The 19,229-nt window shown below is 32.4% G+C and overlaps 1 protein-coding gene across 3 annotated transcripts in view; it reads right to left on the bottom strand.

The window, feature by feature from the left end:
• Nucleotides 1-19,229, bottom strand: part of Cad99C (cadherin 99C) — a 212,840-nt gene that overhangs the window by 28,907 nt on the left and 164,704 nt on the right. For all 3 annotated transcript variants that reach the window (XM_035351134.2, XM_035351133.2, XM_085814676.1), the window contains 8 exons: nucleotides 17,931-18,056; nucleotides 14,597-14,655; nucleotides 11,521-11,764; nucleotides 9,886-10,095; nucleotides 6,448-6,564; nucleotides 5,421-5,552; nucleotides 2,602-2,729; nucleotides 1,380-1,495 (listed from right to left, as the gene is read on the bottom strand). In XM_035351134.2, coding sequence (XP_035207025.1) covers nucleotides 1,380-1,495; nucleotides 2,602-2,729; nucleotides 5,421-5,552; nucleotides 6,448-6,564; nucleotides 9,886-10,095; nucleotides 11,521-11,764; nucleotides 14,597-14,655; nucleotides 17,931-18,056 — 1,132 coding nt within the window. The remainder of the gene's footprint in view (nucleotides 1-1,379; nucleotides 1,496-2,601; nucleotides 2,730-5,420; nucleotides 5,553-6,447; nucleotides 6,565-9,885; nucleotides 10,096-11,520; nucleotides 11,765-14,596; nucleotides 14,656-17,930; nucleotides 18,057-19,229) is intronic.

Below are 19,229 nucleotides of genomic sequence, written 5' to 3' on the forward strand. Positions count from 1 at the left end.
CCTCAAACGAAGTGGAGAAAATAAATTCTGTGCGGGGATGACAACGCGAGTTACGATCACAGATGGGGATCTGGCAACGGCCTAAAAGTGCCTGTTTATAGAGTAAAAGATTACATTCAAAGCAACTATAGGGTGGATATCCGTTTTACTCATTTTTATAATAGGCGGAAAAAGACGAGCAACAGAAAATGAATCTACTTCAGGGATTCTTTAAACACTGACCTGAAGACTGGCTAGACTCACCCAGTCCTTCAAAAGCAGACGTTTTCAGCTAGCTGAGGATAGAACGAGAAATTTGCATTCGAATTCTGATCACCGCTGTGACTGCGCGCCCTAAAGGATCTTAATTAAGAACCCTCCTCGCGAATACTTACCGCTCTAGGGCCAAGTTCCTCTCAACACAGATGTTGATGAGTATAGTAAAAAACTCCGAAGTGGATCTTGGGAGCAATGGCTAGCATAACTTGATATACTTCATATGCAAATTATTATATTTTACCTTAAACTAGAAATAATGTGCTAAGTATCATAAAAAGTAACTGCAAAGCTTAAAATATAACATTATCTGGATGCATTTTATACATTGCCTTTTTTTTTTTTTTTTTTTTTTTTTTGGTACTTTTAGTTTTCTTGATATTTGCAGGTAACATAATTTATCTGCTATTTTTTAAAACTTTCTCTAAATATCCATAAGGTTTTCAACAATTCTTTTCTATGGGAACAACAAAAAAATTTCCTTACATTTTTTTTTCCATAAAAAGTATCTACTATCAACTATTTCAGAAGTATTTAAATACTTCTATTATTACTGCTAGTCTTTTAAAATGCCATATAATATATATGGAAGTAATAAAGATAATAAAATAAAAAGATAAAATAAAATTCGCTCTTAAAATTTAGGGTAATGAAGAAAAAGTTTAGAAATTTAAATAAAATAAGAAAAGTTAAATGAAATATTTGCGCCGTAATGTTGCAGTTATTGGTTAAGTAAAAGATTAAAAGTTAAACGGAAGAAAAATTGAAACCTAGTGATAAAAATAAACAGTTTGATTACAAAGTAAAAACATAACACCGGGTAGAAATGAAATAAAAACAATTAAATAGGCAAAGTTTAATCAAATGTTTGATAACTTGCTGAGCTGCTGTAAGAAAAAATATAGAGATAATGGAAAACAAAATAATTACCAAATTAATTTAAATATTTGTTCTGTCCATATAATTAAATTGAGAAAAAATTGCACTTTTTAACATTTTATTTTGCTATTTTTAATTTTATTTAAATACTTATGAAGAAATGCAAATACAAGTTGGTCATACTGCTGTATATATATCTAAAATTCCACATATAAATTCGCCCGAATCGACGAAATATACATTACCTTCGTCATTTCCTCTATCGATACGACATCCAATGGGAAAATTTCCCCTTGGCTTGTTGATGACGGGAAGACTTTTAATCAAAGTATTAGCCAAAGAATTCTCGGGTATCTCCACGCTAAAAGAAAAAAAAAATGTCATTATTAAAATTTAGCAAAACTGAATTCTCCTGAATAAGTTTTAATCTTGAAATACTTCTATTATGTACTTTTATTTAGTTTACATTTTAAGCTAAAAACAGTTTGTATTTAAACCAGACAACCAGACATCATTTTTTGAACAGAAATTTTCATTGCATGTTTAATATTTATTTATGATAACCTTTTAAGTAATCCTTCTCCTTCTATCCTTTGTTTAGTTTAAAATGCATCTAGAAAACTGCAAAAATAAATATTTTAAATGCTACTCAGATATCTGCATATTGTTTCAAATTATACTGTGAAAAATATTTAATAGCTTTAATTACGTATTTCACTCAATAAAATTCTTTTTTAGCTTCTTAATGAATGAAGATAGTATTTTAAAAACTTTATTTCAATATTTGTTCTTTATTAAATACAGATTTTAAATTTCATGTTAATAATAATAATAATAATAAGCTTTCATTATAATGTCACGTAAAGGATTTTTTCTCCTTATTTGAGAAACGTCAAGAATTTGGAATAGGATTGAAGAAAATTTAAAATTCGATCAATTTCTATATGAAATAACAAACTGAACTTTGAAGTGATTTTAATCAGTCAGTTTAATAAGTCTTGAAAATACAATTTTCATTAAATAAAACTGACAACAATTTCGAAATGCAAAACCAAATGACCAATATAAAACTTAAATGACGAAGATGATTGTGAAGATGATGACGATGAAGATATTCTGAATAATGAAACTTCATTTTCTTATTAGCTTTAGTCTGTATTTAAAGTTAGGCGGAGAACAAATACTAGAATCAATCTCGTAGATTTTGAATAAATTCTATCGATTTCGAGGACAATCAAATATAAATTCGATTTGTTTAGCATCAAAACATTTTTGCATCTGAATAAGACCGACTATACCAGATCGCCCTTGCAATTGATAGAGTTTTTATTCAAAGTCAGTGCCAATCTAATATTACATTTTTGTTTTAAATTTAAGTTTTACATTGGGGTATTTCTCTTGCAGTAAGATAGTATATTTTAAGCTGAAAATAATCTAATAGCATGATGCAGAATACAGGAAGCTTACTTATAGAGGGAATCAGCGAATCCCAGTCCAGAATCAGGTGCAACTGTCGCGATATGCTCTACATAAACAGTCAGTGTGGCAGTTGATGAGAGAGAGGGTACTCCCATGTCTCTGGCGGTGACTTCAATCTGGGAATAAAAAATGCCCATCAAGAACAGTTTCCTGTTTATTTTGAAAGAAATCATATTAACTAACCAATTTTAAATTTATTACTTCTCTTTTGGTATAATATTTTGTAGTTTCATCTCAACTCAGCCCTTTCTTCAGATGGTGCAGATTAGAAGAAAAGTATTACAGAAACTCTTATGTATACTAAAAAAAGAATATTGTAGTGAAGAAGATGAAAAGCAGTTCGGAAAACTGCTTTTCGCAGTTTTTTTGAAAAGCAGTTTTCCGAACTGCATTTTCGAGCCACGCTGTGTTAAATGTTCATTGGTCCAAACCGTTGAATGCCTAGACAAAGGATGACCAGAATAATGTTAAGTACAGTAACCGCCAGGGTCCTCACACTGCCTTACATAGGGGTTATCCAAAATTCCCCAAGAATAATGCCAAAATACAACCCCGCAAAACAGCCCCTAAATCGAGTACTGATGCACCCACTAATTTTGAAAATGTAATAGTAATAATATGCATTGAAAAAAAAACTTGCTAAAATACTGTTAATGTGAGCAAAAGATTTCAAGTTTCTGAATTTGACCTTTTTTTAAATAGACGACCGAATTCAATGAATTTTACGAGGAAAAAAATAACCATACCGAATAATATATTTACAATGTATATACGTAACATTAAATTTGAGATTGTGCCAATTGATAAAAGACCTACTTTTGTTTTAAATGACCAAATAAATTAATAATTATGGGTCACAGCAGTCAATGCAATTCAATTACCATAGTTACATGGAACACAAATGGTTTTATCCATAAAGCATATGAATATGAGGGATTTTTGTATGAGTACACTCCTAATATACTTCTCCTACAAGAGTACAAGCAAGCTTAGTCTGCAAAATTACTTCGGAGCCTGTAACTACGTTGCCTACAGAAAGGACAGATCGACAGATGGGCGTTATACACTCGTATAGACTCGGTAAAGGGCTACTGATTTCAGTGAAATGCTCCATTTCTCATTGTCCCACAATATTACCACAACCTGTAGCAATTAAAGTTCAGGCTACTACCATTACGCTAAACACCTCAACACTCTTTCACTTTTATCTCTATCTACGTCAAGTACGAAAATCTGTTGAAGATATGTTTTCAAATTTATTTGCTCTTTTCAACACTAGCAATCGACTGATACTAATGGAGATTTTAATGCATACCATCGCGATTAGAACTGCATCTAAAAGTTATGGATGAACAGTACGTAAATTTGCCCAAACGACTAACCTTACGATTGCAGCTGAAGATAAACCAACACACCGTAGTCATGGCCGTTCCACCAGTACTGACTTTTATTTACACAAAGGCACCAATGTTCCGACATGTATCGAGAGTACGAATAAACTTTTTATCTGACCATAATCCTGTTATTTTCGACATTAGTGCCAGTGACTACAATGCACATTTACCGAAGCTCTGAACAACATCCCGTACATAATCCCCTGCCATACAAACGAGTATTGAGTTAGATGTTTTGCCTAATGAGTTCACAAACGAACCGCCCAGAGCTCTTATCAAAAATAGCAAAGAAAGCACAGAAGCTAAACGGTACATTATTCGGGAGTTTATAAAGAGAAGTAATCGTGTAGGAAAAGTGTGGCAAGAACACGGTGCATTCAAGATAAAAAAATTATGAACAGGCTCAAGCAGAAGGTCAGGATTCTTAGCAAAGAACAAGCACAACATTATTGATCCACATACTTAGAATCCCTTTCCATTATGATGATTCCATCTGGAATGCTGTTTCTAAATATGAAAGACACCAGACAAATATTCCGCCCTCTAATGCCCACAACGGGATAGCACACACCAAAATTGAGAAAGCTGAGTCTTTAGCAGATAGCTATGCATTTCAGGTTCGCACTAACAACATTTCCCATCCACAAACAGAACACATAGTTTCATCATTCAGTACACAATTCGTTTCAAGAATACACACGAATAACATACCCTTAATTATGTCTTTGCAGGCAATTAGGTATATCGAAAAGAGGAAAAAATAGGAAACACCCAGGATTCGACAGGATTAGTAACAAGATTAGCAAAGAGATAAGCAACAATATGTTATGCAAATTTATGAAAATCATCAACATTATGATTAACTTCTCGATTAAGTGGAAGACAACGATTATCATTTCTTCAGTTCTGAAGCCTGTGAAAGACTAAACCGACCCTGCTGCATATCGGCCAATTAGTATGCTATCGGCCTTAGCAAAACATTTGAAGCTGTCAACCTTTATTGTGTCAACAACGTTATAAAGCAAAATAATGTTTTAATTCCTCAACGACTGTATTGTAAAACTCCAAGACGGAGTTTTGTTAAACCTTATTGGAATAATAAAGGGTTTTTAACCGTTTTCAAGTTTTATTTACTGTCTCATGAACTCAAGCGATTATTCCCTTACCAGTTCTTAAGATTCTTCACATTCAACTGTAACTTATAAGTACACAGTCTTCATAATTAACACTAAAATATCTGAATTTTGCAAATTGTGAAAACGACTACAGTTAAATAATACTGTTTTTGTTTTCTAATATACTATACTCAAAAAATGACAGTAAATACTTCCTTAAAATACTTGTAAGAAATTAATAGATTTTACAGTTAGTTGATTTCTAAGGAATATGAATGACAATGAAACCAAAACTTACTCTGTATTCAGAATCCGGTTCTTTTCTCAAATCATCTTTGACCGAGATGAGACCAGACTCCGGATCAACAAGAAAATACGTCGGTGCTTTCTCTTTACCGCTCACTTCGTACCGGATATCATTTCCAGGTGCCTGCAAGCATTATCAGAGTTAACACTTTCAATTTGGCAATAACAAACTGTTAAAATAATATGTAGGTACGGAATGAAGGCTGAAATTTCATAGAATCTCAACAAAGAATGCTAGATAAAATACAATGAAATAATATTGTATGAAATGGATTGAAAACTCTTCTGCTTAATTCAGTTATTTTTGGTGCCAAGCATTCTTACTAATACTTCCAAAAGGAAAAATAGGTATGAAGTAATAATACAGATAACTAATAATAATAAACATTATCTGTATAAACTTCATAAATAGAAAAAATTAGATTATGTAAGTTAATACTTCTATTCATAGAAGACTGGCACTTTAAAAAAACTTTAGACGATATCAAGATTCCTATTTAACCGAATGATTTGACATATTATATTTTACATGCATGGGTGTTCTTTTAATGCAAAGTATGATAAAGAAGAATATTATGCAACATTACAAACTTAGAAAAAATCGTTGAATATGGATAGCAGTTTGAAGGCACTCTTAGGCAACGCATGGCAGTTTCATATTGCTTTGGAAAACGACCATTTTCCGAACTCGAAAAATCCAGAAATGCTTCATTGTCACGAGATTCTTTCAAATCTTTTCAATGCACAAAATTTCACGCATTTTAAGAAGCAAAATGACAGCATTATTTTTTTCAATAAAGAAAACAGTTCGATTTGCTTATCATGGCGACTAAAAAATAAGTGAAAAACTTAAATTGGTTGATTTAGAAGTTTACGGCACAATTTAATATTCACTAAATCTCGGAGCATTCCTCAAAAACTCTTTGAAAAATAGTAACGAAAATTCCTGACAAGATAAAATTTCTGTCTTAACTATTGTTGTCCTTTTCAATGGAATTAACATTAAAGTTCATACTGACCGTTCCATCTCCATCCGAAGCCACAACCGTCGTCACAACAGTACCTAAAGGTACTGTATCTTGCAGTCGAATAGGTAGAGGAATGCTGGTGAAGACAGGAGCCACATCGTTTTGATCCTGCAACAGAAATCACTGACTGTTTATATGTATGCGAGTTTAACATAACTATCAAGCAAATAAAATAATCAAGAATATAATAATGCGTTCTAAAAATACTTTAGTTCAAATTGCGCGTTTTACTTGCAAGCGGAATTCTTTCTCCCTCCTCTATTGGTAAAACATTTGGAAATATAGAGCATTTTCAAAACTAATTAACAGATAAAATATGTAGTGCACAAATATCAGAATTAAGTGCAACTATAAATTCATAAAATGCAAGAGAATACTCTTCTAATTCATCATATGTTGCTATAAAACAAACAAAAGTTTATTATAAAAAATTATAATTTCCTCAACGTATTTGTACACACTCTTGACGACTTCATATGAGCTTATGGGGAGTACGTGAAACGTAAACAAACGTAAAGATGAACCATATAATTAACTGTAATACATATACTACTACTGAAATAATTCTTCAGCTTCTTCATACTATTAAAATAATTCTTTAGTTCTGCTGGGCATCGTTTCAGAACTAAAGGAAAACCACGATATTTCAAGAAAAAGGTTCAGTTCCTTGATAAGTACTGTACATGTTTTCGAGGAATAAAGTTCCGCTTCTTCAGCGGAACTTCTTCATCGTTTCAGAACTAAAGGAAAACCATGATATTTCAAGAAAAAGGTTCAGTTCCTTGATAAGTACTGTACATGTTTTCGAGGAGTAAAGTTCCGCTTCTTCAGCGGAACTTCTTCATCGTTTCAGAACTAAAGGAAAACCATGATATTTCAAGAAAAAGGTTCAGTTCCTTGATAAGTACTGTACGTTTTCGAGGAGTAAAGTTATCGTTTCAGAACTAAAGGAAAACCATGATATTTCAAGAAAAAGGTTCAGTTCCTTGATAAGTACTGTACGTTTTCGAGGAGTAAAGTTATCGTTTCAGAACTAAAGGAAAACCATGATATTTCAAGGAAAAGGTTCAGTTCCTTGATAAGTGCCCACCAAGGGCCGAGCGGTAAAGTCGCTGAACACTGGTAGTTCGGCCTGAGGTTCGAATCCCGCGAACGGGCTGGCTGCATGGGTGTTTTCGTGGTTTTCCCCATGTGTAACGTGTATACGAGCCAGTTTCCCTTAGAAAGTCCTCCACGAAAGGCATCCCTCCTCTTAGGCAGATAGCCCTAGTGTGCTTTGCCATAATTAAATACACCACCATCACACCACCTTGATAAGTACTGTACAGCGGAATAAAGTCCCGCTTCTTCAACGGTGCGGTATTCAGGGCATTTACATTTCTAGGAGAAGGAGGCCTTCAGGCAACTTCTTTTCCAAGGTAGTCCCATAAGTTGGATTAAGATCAGCAGATTTTGCTAGTCTAGGCATTCGTTCGATGTTCAAGGAATTCAACAACAATGTTTGTTCCTTTGGACAAGCACTGTCGTCCATAAATAAAATGTCGGATACATATACACATCTGAAAGTCTTATATAAGGTTCTAGGACCCCGTTATCTCTAGCCGGTCATAGATCCGCTGTTAAAAATGTGTAGGGGACGTACGTCCATCCATCCTTATATCATTACATTTACAGCACCGAAACGCTTCCGTTTTATAATGTTAGAAGAAATAATTCGTTTTTCTGATTCCATCCCATGTTTAGAATCAGATGTTAAAATAAACCTTGAATCATCAGTAAAAAGAAAATCTAACCATTGGTGTTCATTCCAGTTCTGATATTTTTTGCACCAATTAAAGCGATCCCTCTTTTGTTAGGATAGTGAAGCACATATCTTCGGGTTTCTTGCACAAAAGCCTTTATCTTTAAGCCTTTGATATATACTTTTCCGTGATACAACAATTCCAAAGGCGGCTGCAAGCTCTGAACTTATCTACCGAATAATAGATCTACTGTTACAACAGGAGTCCGTGGTGTCCTTTTACACCACGAAGGCATACGGAAAAGAGGGAAAAGATACGTTATATACTCCCCATTTTAAAGGGCGACTGGGGATGCGGGGACCCAACTGCCAAATCTTGGTGGTGACGAATTATTATCCACCAGCTTTTCAGTTCTGGCGCCAATGTCGAATCATTAAGTTAATTGATGCAAGAACATGTACAATGTGCAATGCCTAGCCTGGATTCGAACTCCTGACCTCCTGAATACTTGTCAAGCATGCTTCCGATTACACCACGAGAGCATGCGCGAAGGAGGGGGGAAAATATCTTATAAAATTTAAAAATTACAAATAAATATCACCAGTTAGCAAAGTTATAAATTACAAATAAATATCAATAGTTAGCAAAGTTATAAATTAGAAATAAATTTTATCTTATAAAATTATAAATAAATGCGCAAATTTATAACTTTGTTATTCAACTAATCTTTTAAGTATGCCCACTTATTGGCACTTTATGCATAGCTATTTCTTTGATAATGGCGAACTGCTACTCTAATTAAAATCAGCTTGCACACATTGACAGTTTAAAATTGAATCACGCTTTATTTAATCACTTCTGGTGTGTTACAGGTAGAGTGTACAACACAAAAAAGCCTTATAAACAATAAGGATAGTTTAACTGGCCTAATATTGAGTATGAAAAGTAACAATAACAAATTTCTCTCATGCATTACAGGCAGTCCTTCTCTGCTAAGTACTTAAAATAAACCAAATTGCAAACGGTAAACGCTGTAGCTTTCAGCAGGTACAGGCTGAAGGTAAATTTTCTGGAAAGTACAGCGAATGTTCACTAAAGTAGGTATTAGTTGCAATCGCGAGCTTTTTAAACTCTTTTACACATGCTCTTAATTTGTATAAACTTTGGGTATGAGCGAATATATATGGATGAGCGAAAGAAAAAGTATAACAATGCTTAAACTTAACTGTTAATTAGCATTAAAAATAATTGTTATTAGAACCTTTGACATTCGAATAAGATTATAATCAGTTGATAACATGTCTATTTTTAATAATGCATTTCTGACAAATATAAAAAAAAAACTTCCTAAATCTGGGCTGCAGAAGTTAATTTTTAAAATGCGTTGGTGATCGACTTAACTTTGATTGGGTTACAACAGATTCAACAAGTAGAAGCGAATACAAATGACATTTTGAAGTTTTAATCGCTGAACATAGCCCCTGAAATTCAAACATCATCAAAACTGAATTCATTAATAATCCAAATACGAATTTCACAGAACATTTGTTTCCACAAATTACTTTTTTTATAAGATCTTTTTTTTTTTTTTTTAAGTTACCTGAAACAGTGAAATCAACTTCTGTGCTGAACAAGAATAATGCATCATCCTTTATCCAATACCCTTTCTACAGTCATTTTCACCTACCTCTACATTGATGATGATGGTGGCCACAGCTCTGGGATCTGGTCCTTCATTTTCTAGGGTTCCCACAACTAGACTGTAAGAAGTCGTTCTTTCGTAATCCAGTGGGGCCAGTGTTCGGATCATGCCCGTGCTGGAGTCAACGGCGAACAGTGTCTGGTCGCCCTCTTTAATCACATAAGTAACGCTGCTCACAGAATCAGGGTCTCTGGCCTGTAAAAGATATAAAACAATTTATAAATATTTTTTGAAAAAAAAATAAAAGTGCTATATTCAAAAGATTTAGACATCATATTAGTTGAACATACTTTGGACTAATGCTCCTCAATATGAAATGGCAAGGCCTCATTGAGAGAGAATGCCCTTACTCGAAACCAATTTTAATGAGCCTGCTTTTAAAAGAAAGTCAAACATAACCGTACACAAGCAAATTAACAGACGTATTAGATACAAGAGTTTTAAAATATTAGAGAATGGAGTAATTTCGAAGAGAGAACGTTAAGACTAATTATGTTTTCTTCTCCAAGTAAGGTTGGATAAAAAGTTCTATTTTGTTTCAAAAGGGAAATAAAATACTCTAGCACAGATACAAATAAAATACACTGATAAAAATTCCAGCCTTCTTTTCGAACTACCAAATAAAGAGAGGAAGAGAAATTATATTAAAATTTTGAAGATTCTGCTTTTAATTAGATCACAAAGCACCATCAATATTAAAACTTTCTCTAATAATATACTCATCTTTAAATAAGTCAATTATGATTGCTGTAAAAAACTTTCTAAGAGGCAATAACAATAAATGAACCACCATTATCGTGTCATTTAACATAAGAATTCTGAAAGAGTTCAAAAATGAGATATTTTATTCCTTATAAATATAGGAACACAATAATCCTCATTAAACATTTCCAACATAAATTTTGTGGCAAAATTACATACGTAACAGATAGTATCCTAACTTAAAGCAGACATTTATAAGTTTTTATGCTTCACATAAATGAAAATGAGGATCGCAACCGATGCAACTCTTGTATGTACAGTAAAATCTCGATTATCCGGAAATGCTGGGGAAATGAGGAATTCCAGATACATGTAATTTCCGGACAGTTCATAGTGATATTCATTCAAGGCCATTATTCAGCTTGGCGATCAATGAGCTAGAACCTGAACGATTATCAATGGCATAATGATAGGTAGTACAGATCATAGTCATCATACAAAACCACTGTTGGCAAATTTTAACTAGGTCGAGGAACTTTTAAACTGTCATGATTTAGTTTTCCTTCATAGTTATGAAAATCATTTACGCAGGGAGAAAGATCAAGAAAGGTTTGGTTTATATTTTTACAGCAAAGTCTCAAAGGTTATCTGCTTAAGGGAGGGGATGCCTTCTTGGAACGCTGGCTCGTATACACGTTACACATGGGGGAAACCACGAAAACGCCTATGGCGCCAGCCCGTTCGCGGGATTCGTGCCTCGGACCGAATTACCAATGTTCAGAGACCGCTCTGCTGCTGGTGGGGAAATATAAAGAAAGGAAATATCCCGTAAAGCGTGTTTATTTGCTATAGAAATCTTAATATAAAAAGATGCAAATAGAAGTATATTCTGTACAGATATCAAGTTTTGTTACCTACCTTGACTTGTAGGATTTCGTAGTTGGCTTTATTCTCAGGCACGCTGCCTTCGTAGGTGTTCTTCTCGAACACCGGCTTCTCGTCTTGCACGTCGTTTACCAACACTGTCACAGAGGCCGTGCCATACCTCGAGTCCGGAGCACTGTCTCGAGCTGTTACTAATAATTTGTACACGTGGTGCGACTCAAAATCCAGGGCACGAGAAGTACGAATTTCACCTGACTCCGCGTCCATGTAGAAATCACTAAAAGAGAAATTCATTGCTATTAGGATTTAGATTACGACAAAACATATAAGGACTATTTGTGTAAGAATAGAAATGGCTTCATTAAGGTCTTTTATTAAGGAAACTGGTTGGTATTCATGTTAAGAATGGGGAAAACCTCTTACAGCCAGCTTATTATTCAGGATTTGAACCTGGGTCAAATTACCAGCGCTCACCCTATTTTATTTTTCCTTAGCTTCCAAAATAATTCATACAATCCAGACGTTTATGTAAATTTCAGTTACGTGAAGAATAAAATTTAATTCGGCCTTTTCTTAAATTGTAACCTAAACTACAAAATCATAGTAAATGATTGATCTTACCGAAATCACTTATCTCTATTAACAGAATGATCTTGCTTTGTGGTTGGCCTCAGATCGCAGATTCCACGCTAGAGATATGAGGAAATTAATGATTAATTTAGAGATGGGATATCTGAATCTTCAAAAGTTTAAAAACGATTTGAGATACAAAAACTGTAAGCTTCACGCTTTTTCTCTTCTCTGATATTTTTCGAGGTAATTGTCATCCACCGAGACACTGCCAATCATCAGATGGCGCTTTGGGGGATGAAATACATTTCCAAGGCAAGAGAACAATTAAACAGGCATTTTTTTATTATCAGGTCGGTAGTGTTTTGCAACAGTATTCAAAATCACATCAATCAGATTGTCAGTCTCTGCAGCTTATCTAGTATGTGTTCAGATGAATTCCGCTTGCAGTGAAGTGATTTCCATCGTAGCAATTGCCAATTCTTATTCTAACACTTTGTTGACAGTTTTGCTAACATCATATCCCCAGCGTGCATTTTTCGGTCTCGCGAACTTTCATTGCTCGAAAAGTTTTGGGAAATCTAGAAACCACGCGTTAATACGTGACGAACAAACACTATCCCGAGAAGTTTGTGCAAAAATAGGGTGACAAAAAAAAAAAAAAAAAAAAAAAATATTTATGTTCGCCGTAAATGACTTGAAGAGAATGTAGAAATATAAGAAGTAAGCCCTCTCCACCCAATCTTAGCCTTAAAAAAAGAACATTATAAAAATATAAAATTTGACCTTTCTAGAAGCATATAGAATAATTTGTAAAATTGCTGCAGGTTTCGTAGAAAAGAAAAGTCTTAGGACAATATATTGGCAGGTAACAGTTAACAGCGAAGTAGCAATTTAAGTGAAGATTTACTCACTCTTTTGCAAGAAAGTTACATTTGAGCTCTTTAATATAGACATAAAATGGATATCTTAATTTCAAAAGGCAAAAACGGATTTTTCGATGCCAAATATTGCAACACAGGTATAATAATAATATATTTCTATATGCTTCAGACGAAATTTAATATCGTTCATTTCCTTAGCGCGATATTCATCTTGCATTGTGGAAAACCACTTTCCTTTTCATGAGTTATTTTTAGCTGTTTGTCTTCATTTCTAAGAATTATTATTGCTTCAAGCTGAAATAAAGTTGCATATTTTCTTAGTCTTGAGATCTGGATTTTTAAATGTACGAATCACTTTTCAAATTATTGCCACCAAATATTTTTGCTCTGTGTTACATTTAAGGAAACAAAATAATAAAGAATCTGCATGAATGTATGTATGTTTCTAGCATTGTGAAAAAACAACGGTATCTAGAGTCAACAGATTCTGAATAACATAGTCCTCCACCAGAATATGTAAAATTTGGAATTTGCTTCACTGCCTATTTAATATTTTGTAAAACTTTAACGAATTTTTGATTAAAAACTCAACAATTTCAAAGAGAGCAGCGGCAACACTGTGGAAAAAAAACACATTTTGTCTGCAGCGAGCGAGACTATCTATCAGAAATTCTAAAGATATGCTGTTTTTAAATATTTTTAGTCCAATGCCGCTTTAGCCTAAATGCTCTCGAATGTGCATGTGTCTGCAAATGAAAAAAAGCTCGTTTGGGAATAATATAAAATCTGAAAGCTTTCAGATTTTTTTATGAAATTTTTAATTTTATAAATATAATTTTTTTATAATTTTTATTATTTAATTTAGAAATTACAAATCTTGAAAGTCATTATTTTTTAAACACCACGAAATAAATATTTATCGGTTTCAGTAAGCGGATTTTTTGTTCTAGACAAAAAGTACTGACACTCCTAGAAAATATTTGTTGGAAGTTTCAAAAGCAAGTGCTTGAAAGAAATAAATACATAACTACTTCTTGAATAAAAAAGGTCTTTTCTTTTTTTTTTTTTAAATAAGCGCCCAAGTCTTCCCCTGGTAATGAATTCATGACGAAAAAGTTGAGGAGCAAGCTCAATCTTCTTATCATTGGGCATTGCTATTTTAACACCTCATTTTAGATACAGATTTTGTGTTTTATATTTTATTGAAATTCTGAGGGATATATTCTTGAACTAGTAAGCAATTAATAATTGTTAAAGTTAAAATTGTTTCAAGCGTCAAATTATTGTAACCAACATACAAAAGCTACATTGATACTTAAAAAAGAAAATATTGATTTTGCTTATTTTAAGATTTTGAAATTTAAAAAATAAATTTTATAAAGCATTCAAGAATAATTTAGGATTTTTACAGCGGTTATTATAATGACTGTTATTATTATTATTACCATTATTTTAAAGTTATGTAGAATTGATGACAGGCATCCTTTTCGAAATAAGGTTTTAAATATTACCCCCAAATTACAAGCTGTGTTTTTTGCGTAGCAAGTAAAAGTACGAATTTTGTCAAAAGTACAGCATATCTCGTAGCAATTATTTTATGCACCGCATTATATATTTATAAATTTCAATGTAATTATTATAAATGGAAGTCATACCTGGATCCTGACAAAGAATAAGTGATATGCCCATTCATGGAGATATCTTCATCTCTTGCCTGAAATAAAAATATTCACCTTTGTTTCAAATCCTCAGGTATAATTTATAATAAATAAGAACTATTTGGTTAACAATCAAAATATTTCTGAAGCTGTTTTGAAATTTAAACAAAAAGCGGAGCTGAAAAGACTATTGTAAAAGAATTAAGAAAGCAAAAACCAAACGATTCTGTGCTAGTTCACTAGAAAAATCTCTTATTAATTTACAAATACAATTTTACATTAAAAATTTTCATGCAAATTAACAGTTGTGGTATAAATTAAAGGCATTTAAATTTCTGTTAATTTGATATATTGTTCAAAAATAAAATAAGGATTTAAATTAGTATAAAATGCCTTGTTAATTTGAAATATCTCTGTATGTTAAGCAGTTAATTTGAAATATAAAATAAAGATTTTATATTTCGCTGCATCACAATACACTCAGAGCTGTCCACCCGCAAGGCAGTGGCAGTTATATTCAAGAAATTTGTCCCCACATTAACTTTCGAAACCATGCGTTTATGAATTTCTTAAATAAATGGTGGCATCACGTAACGAACCGTATGTTTTCAACGTCGAAAGAGTATTTTGTTTTCAGATTTTTCGCAAATTCACAAAATTTTGCTTTATGAATTAAGATGTATTTCTTTTCTCCTAATATTTTACCATTTGCTTTGTGCTGAAGTGTCATCAATTTTTATCTTTTCTTAACTTTCTGCAGTGTATTTTAAGAATTTTTCTAAACCAGTAGTAATGATATAATCAGGTTAGTCAGAAGTTCAAAAATATTTATTTTAAAGTCATAATTATACAGACAGACGGGAAAACGAATGTACAGACTGAACTTTGAAAGTAAGCAAACTTCTACTTTCAATTCGCGTCACTTTTATTGAAAATGACCAGCCTGAAGCTGTTTCTTCTAGCCAGAAATGCAGTGTTTCAGTAGAAGAAATAAAAGTATAAGAAATGAAAATGCAATTAGTGGTTCTAACGGCAATCTATTGCATTATCATGTAACTTAATGCAAAGTAATTCAAAATTATAAATCAGACTTTTTTAAATTTCAGGAGGAGGGGAAAATTGAATTTGAAATCATTAATAAATTGGAAGATTTCTATAGATGTGAAAGAATATTTTTGATTTTTTTTTAAAGGAAGATCTATTTCAGTTACTTATGAAATGCTCACAGTTTTGTAAAATTAATCAAAGTTCAGCCTTGCTTAATTTTAAATAACAGATAACACATGTAAAGCATATTATTATTTTTTAATTCAAAGTTTTTGCTTCGGAATTTTTAATATGAAATCAGAAAACTTCTGTTAAACGAAATACAATTCAAAACACTAGTTCATAGAAATGGTGATGAAAAATAATTTCGAATCAACGAGTGTGGTAGATAATCATCTTTAGCTTTCTCAAACTAATGTTTTTCCCCTTCATTCCACTTTTCAGAGGTAAATGGATATTTTATTACGGTAATAAGCGATCTCTTGTCATCAAGTTTAAATATTGTGAACAAAATCGGTATTCAAGAGATAACTTCAAGATGCAAAGTTCGTTAATGAATTAATTATAGGAATAAAATTCGCCCTATAACAGAAAAATCACCTTCAAGCTGCTAAACTAGCAGAAGCGGAATTACCAAACATTCTGATGATCTTTTACCTTGAGTCGAAATATGATATTATTAGGATAGTAATTTTATCGAGGTGAAATAAAATAAAGTTCAGAGGGATACTGCAGGGAGAAAAGTGAATTTCGAAATATTTTCCACCTTGGATTAACAGTTTCGGGGCAAAAAATTTAATCTAAAATTTCAAGAAAAAAATCTCTTTCGTATAAGAAAGCAGTAACACAAATAACCGGATCATATTATACTTCTTTTTTAAATTTTAAATTTATATTTCCCTGGCGTCACTCCCAGACCACGAATCTACATAACACTTCTTAAAAACGACTCTTAATATCTGAATCTACTTAATATAATGTCGCAAAAACATACCTAAATGCACTTAGGATTGAAAAAAAAAAATTGAAATAAGTCTTTTACGCGATAAATCTCATGTATTCACGCCCCAGATTACATATTTGCTAATTTTAGCATTAAGTAAAATATCGAAAATGACGAAGAAAATGCATGTATAGTATATATAAAGAGTAAATATGAAGATCCGTGTTTTTGGCTTAATGTAGAGAAAAGGATTTATATTCGTTAACCAGTCACGTCCGAACAATGTAATTAAACGCTGTTACTTGAGGTCAAGATTTCTTGTTAAGAAGAAGGTGTTTTGATAAACTTTATAATAAACATATAAAGATATTTACTTCTTTAAACAGCAAGAATTTAAGCTTAACAGAAAAAGAACTTTCAACATCGGAACTGTTTTATCCGTATCTGTATATTTCATATGTCCAGAATTTTGTAACTTTTGTGAAATCTCAGGGAACCTTCTTAAATTCGCGAAACTAACAGCGGGTTTTAGGCATTAATAAAATTACTACCCTAAATATCCTATATTCTCGGTGGACTGCAGTGTCACAAATACATTTTATGGAATCTAAACTGATACCGATTTGCCGAAATGTTTCGTGTGTTTATCACCCAAATATTTTCGAAGGGTATGTCGTTCTACATTTCTTATATCAAATATTTTTTTAAGTAAAACTTATCTGAGAAATTTAAAAATTCATTTAATTTCATAAAAATAATTCATACACTAGTGACTATTTAGTTCTTAAACGCTTTTATTCATAATCGATGAATCCGGCTTTTCATGGATTACTCTGATGTGTTATGCCAATTCTTTTAGCTACATTTTTTTAAGACCTTGACTTTTCAGTAAAGCCAGAAATTATCTGTCTTTTCTGGAAAGTGACACGCATGTTTTTGTCACATATATCTGAAAAATGCAATGAAGCTCTAACTAGAGAGATGCCTGATTTTTAGAGAGGTTTTACCTTGTTAATATGCTTATATATAATATATGTTATATACAATACATATTATATACACTAAATATATCATCTGAAGAAATGCATCGACACTTCGAATTATATGCAAACGGATTAAAATAACTAAGCTCTTTGAGGTGGGGAAATAACCAACAATTTTATTTGTTGCTTTGAAACTAAGGATTTTTTTTTTTTTTTTTTTTTTTTTTTGCCCCCTCTCCATGTGTTTAGAAACTAATCGTGGCTAAGATAGCTTTACAATATATTTGCATTCTGTTATAAGGACCATTATGATAAAAATTTTCTGCATATGATCAGTATTTCAAAGAAAGAAACATACCTGTACTGTACCAACGTATGCATCTGCTAAACCTTCCTCAACGCGGAAGGTATATTCAGGTTGCAAGAAAACAGGATTTTGGTCGTTGATATCAGTAATCCTTATATCCACGCTGGTGGTTGTAAACTAAAACGGTGAAAGTGCATAAGCTCAAAATTAATTTGTTGGAGAAAGAAAAAATAAAGAATTAGCAATGAAATGGAACTTACTACAAGTAAGTCATCATTTTGCAGCATTTCAATTTTAGTCAGTAGCATACTATGAACCAACATTAAAAGCACTCATTTTTAATAAGTTCATAAAATAGTTTTATAAAACAGTGGTGAGCAAGGTAAAATAACAACAGAAATAATTACCAACATGACAGCTGCGATGAATATTAAATTTATTAAACAATAAACTCTAGCTTAATGGCTTTTGATAAATCGTAACATTAAAAACTCCATTCGGGAATGGAGGCCGTTTACAGAAATCAAAAAGGATGAATGAAAGGCTAATTCAATAATGCAGCATTCCAGTGCTCCTTTGTTACTAGCTACATAGATGGTACAAATTAGTACATGCTTTCAAGAGGTGTGATATTTACTTCTCGTAAGATTAGGCGTATAGTTTCGTATATTTGTAAAATTATCTTCATTTGCAATGGAATCTTCGGATAGGCATTGGATAGTTAAATGAGTTAAGTTTGGCTGAAACCGGGAATCCGGATGGCCTTCTCCCAGTTTTCCTTAAATATCATTGTTAATGAGATTAATATTTAAGATGATAAAGTAAAGATTCATCGGAATTTAGCCTTTTGGGCTCTTTCTTTGCTGATGATAGTCCTAGCTGAGAAAACTGGTTCGTCATCAATGTTTGGTTTAGACCAAGACATATTTCATCCATGTTCTCAGTGCTTATTATATTATAAATAAAAATATCTTCAGTAGATTTTCAAAGATACATATATATATAAACTGCCTGATTAAGCGGTGCTAACCTTCCTGGGATGCGGCTGATATGGGACCAAAATTTAATTTTTATGGCAGGTTTGTTTCGTTGGCATGAATACAAAAGTAGCAAATGAGAAAACAAATGCTATGTTGGATACTATTCGACTCTAACTGAACTAGTCACTGAAATATGAAAAATGATGTACATAACGATTTCACTTGCCTTTGTTCCCACAATACTATCAATTTAGTATTAAAATACCATATAGAATATTTTTATTGTGTTATAATTTTGTAACTTCTAACTTATTTAATAAACATTCAACTGCAATATGATTCTGATAGCCTATCACAATTTTAACAATGA

The sequence above is a fragment of the Stegodyphus dumicola genome, chromosome 4, assembly GCF_044657685.1.
Source record: "Stegodyphus dumicola isolate Sdum_Otavi_A_Nest chromosome 4, ASM4465768v1".
Classification (NCBI taxonomy): domain Eukaryota; kingdom Metazoa; phylum Arthropoda; class Arachnida; order Araneae; family Eresidae; genus Stegodyphus; species Stegodyphus dumicola.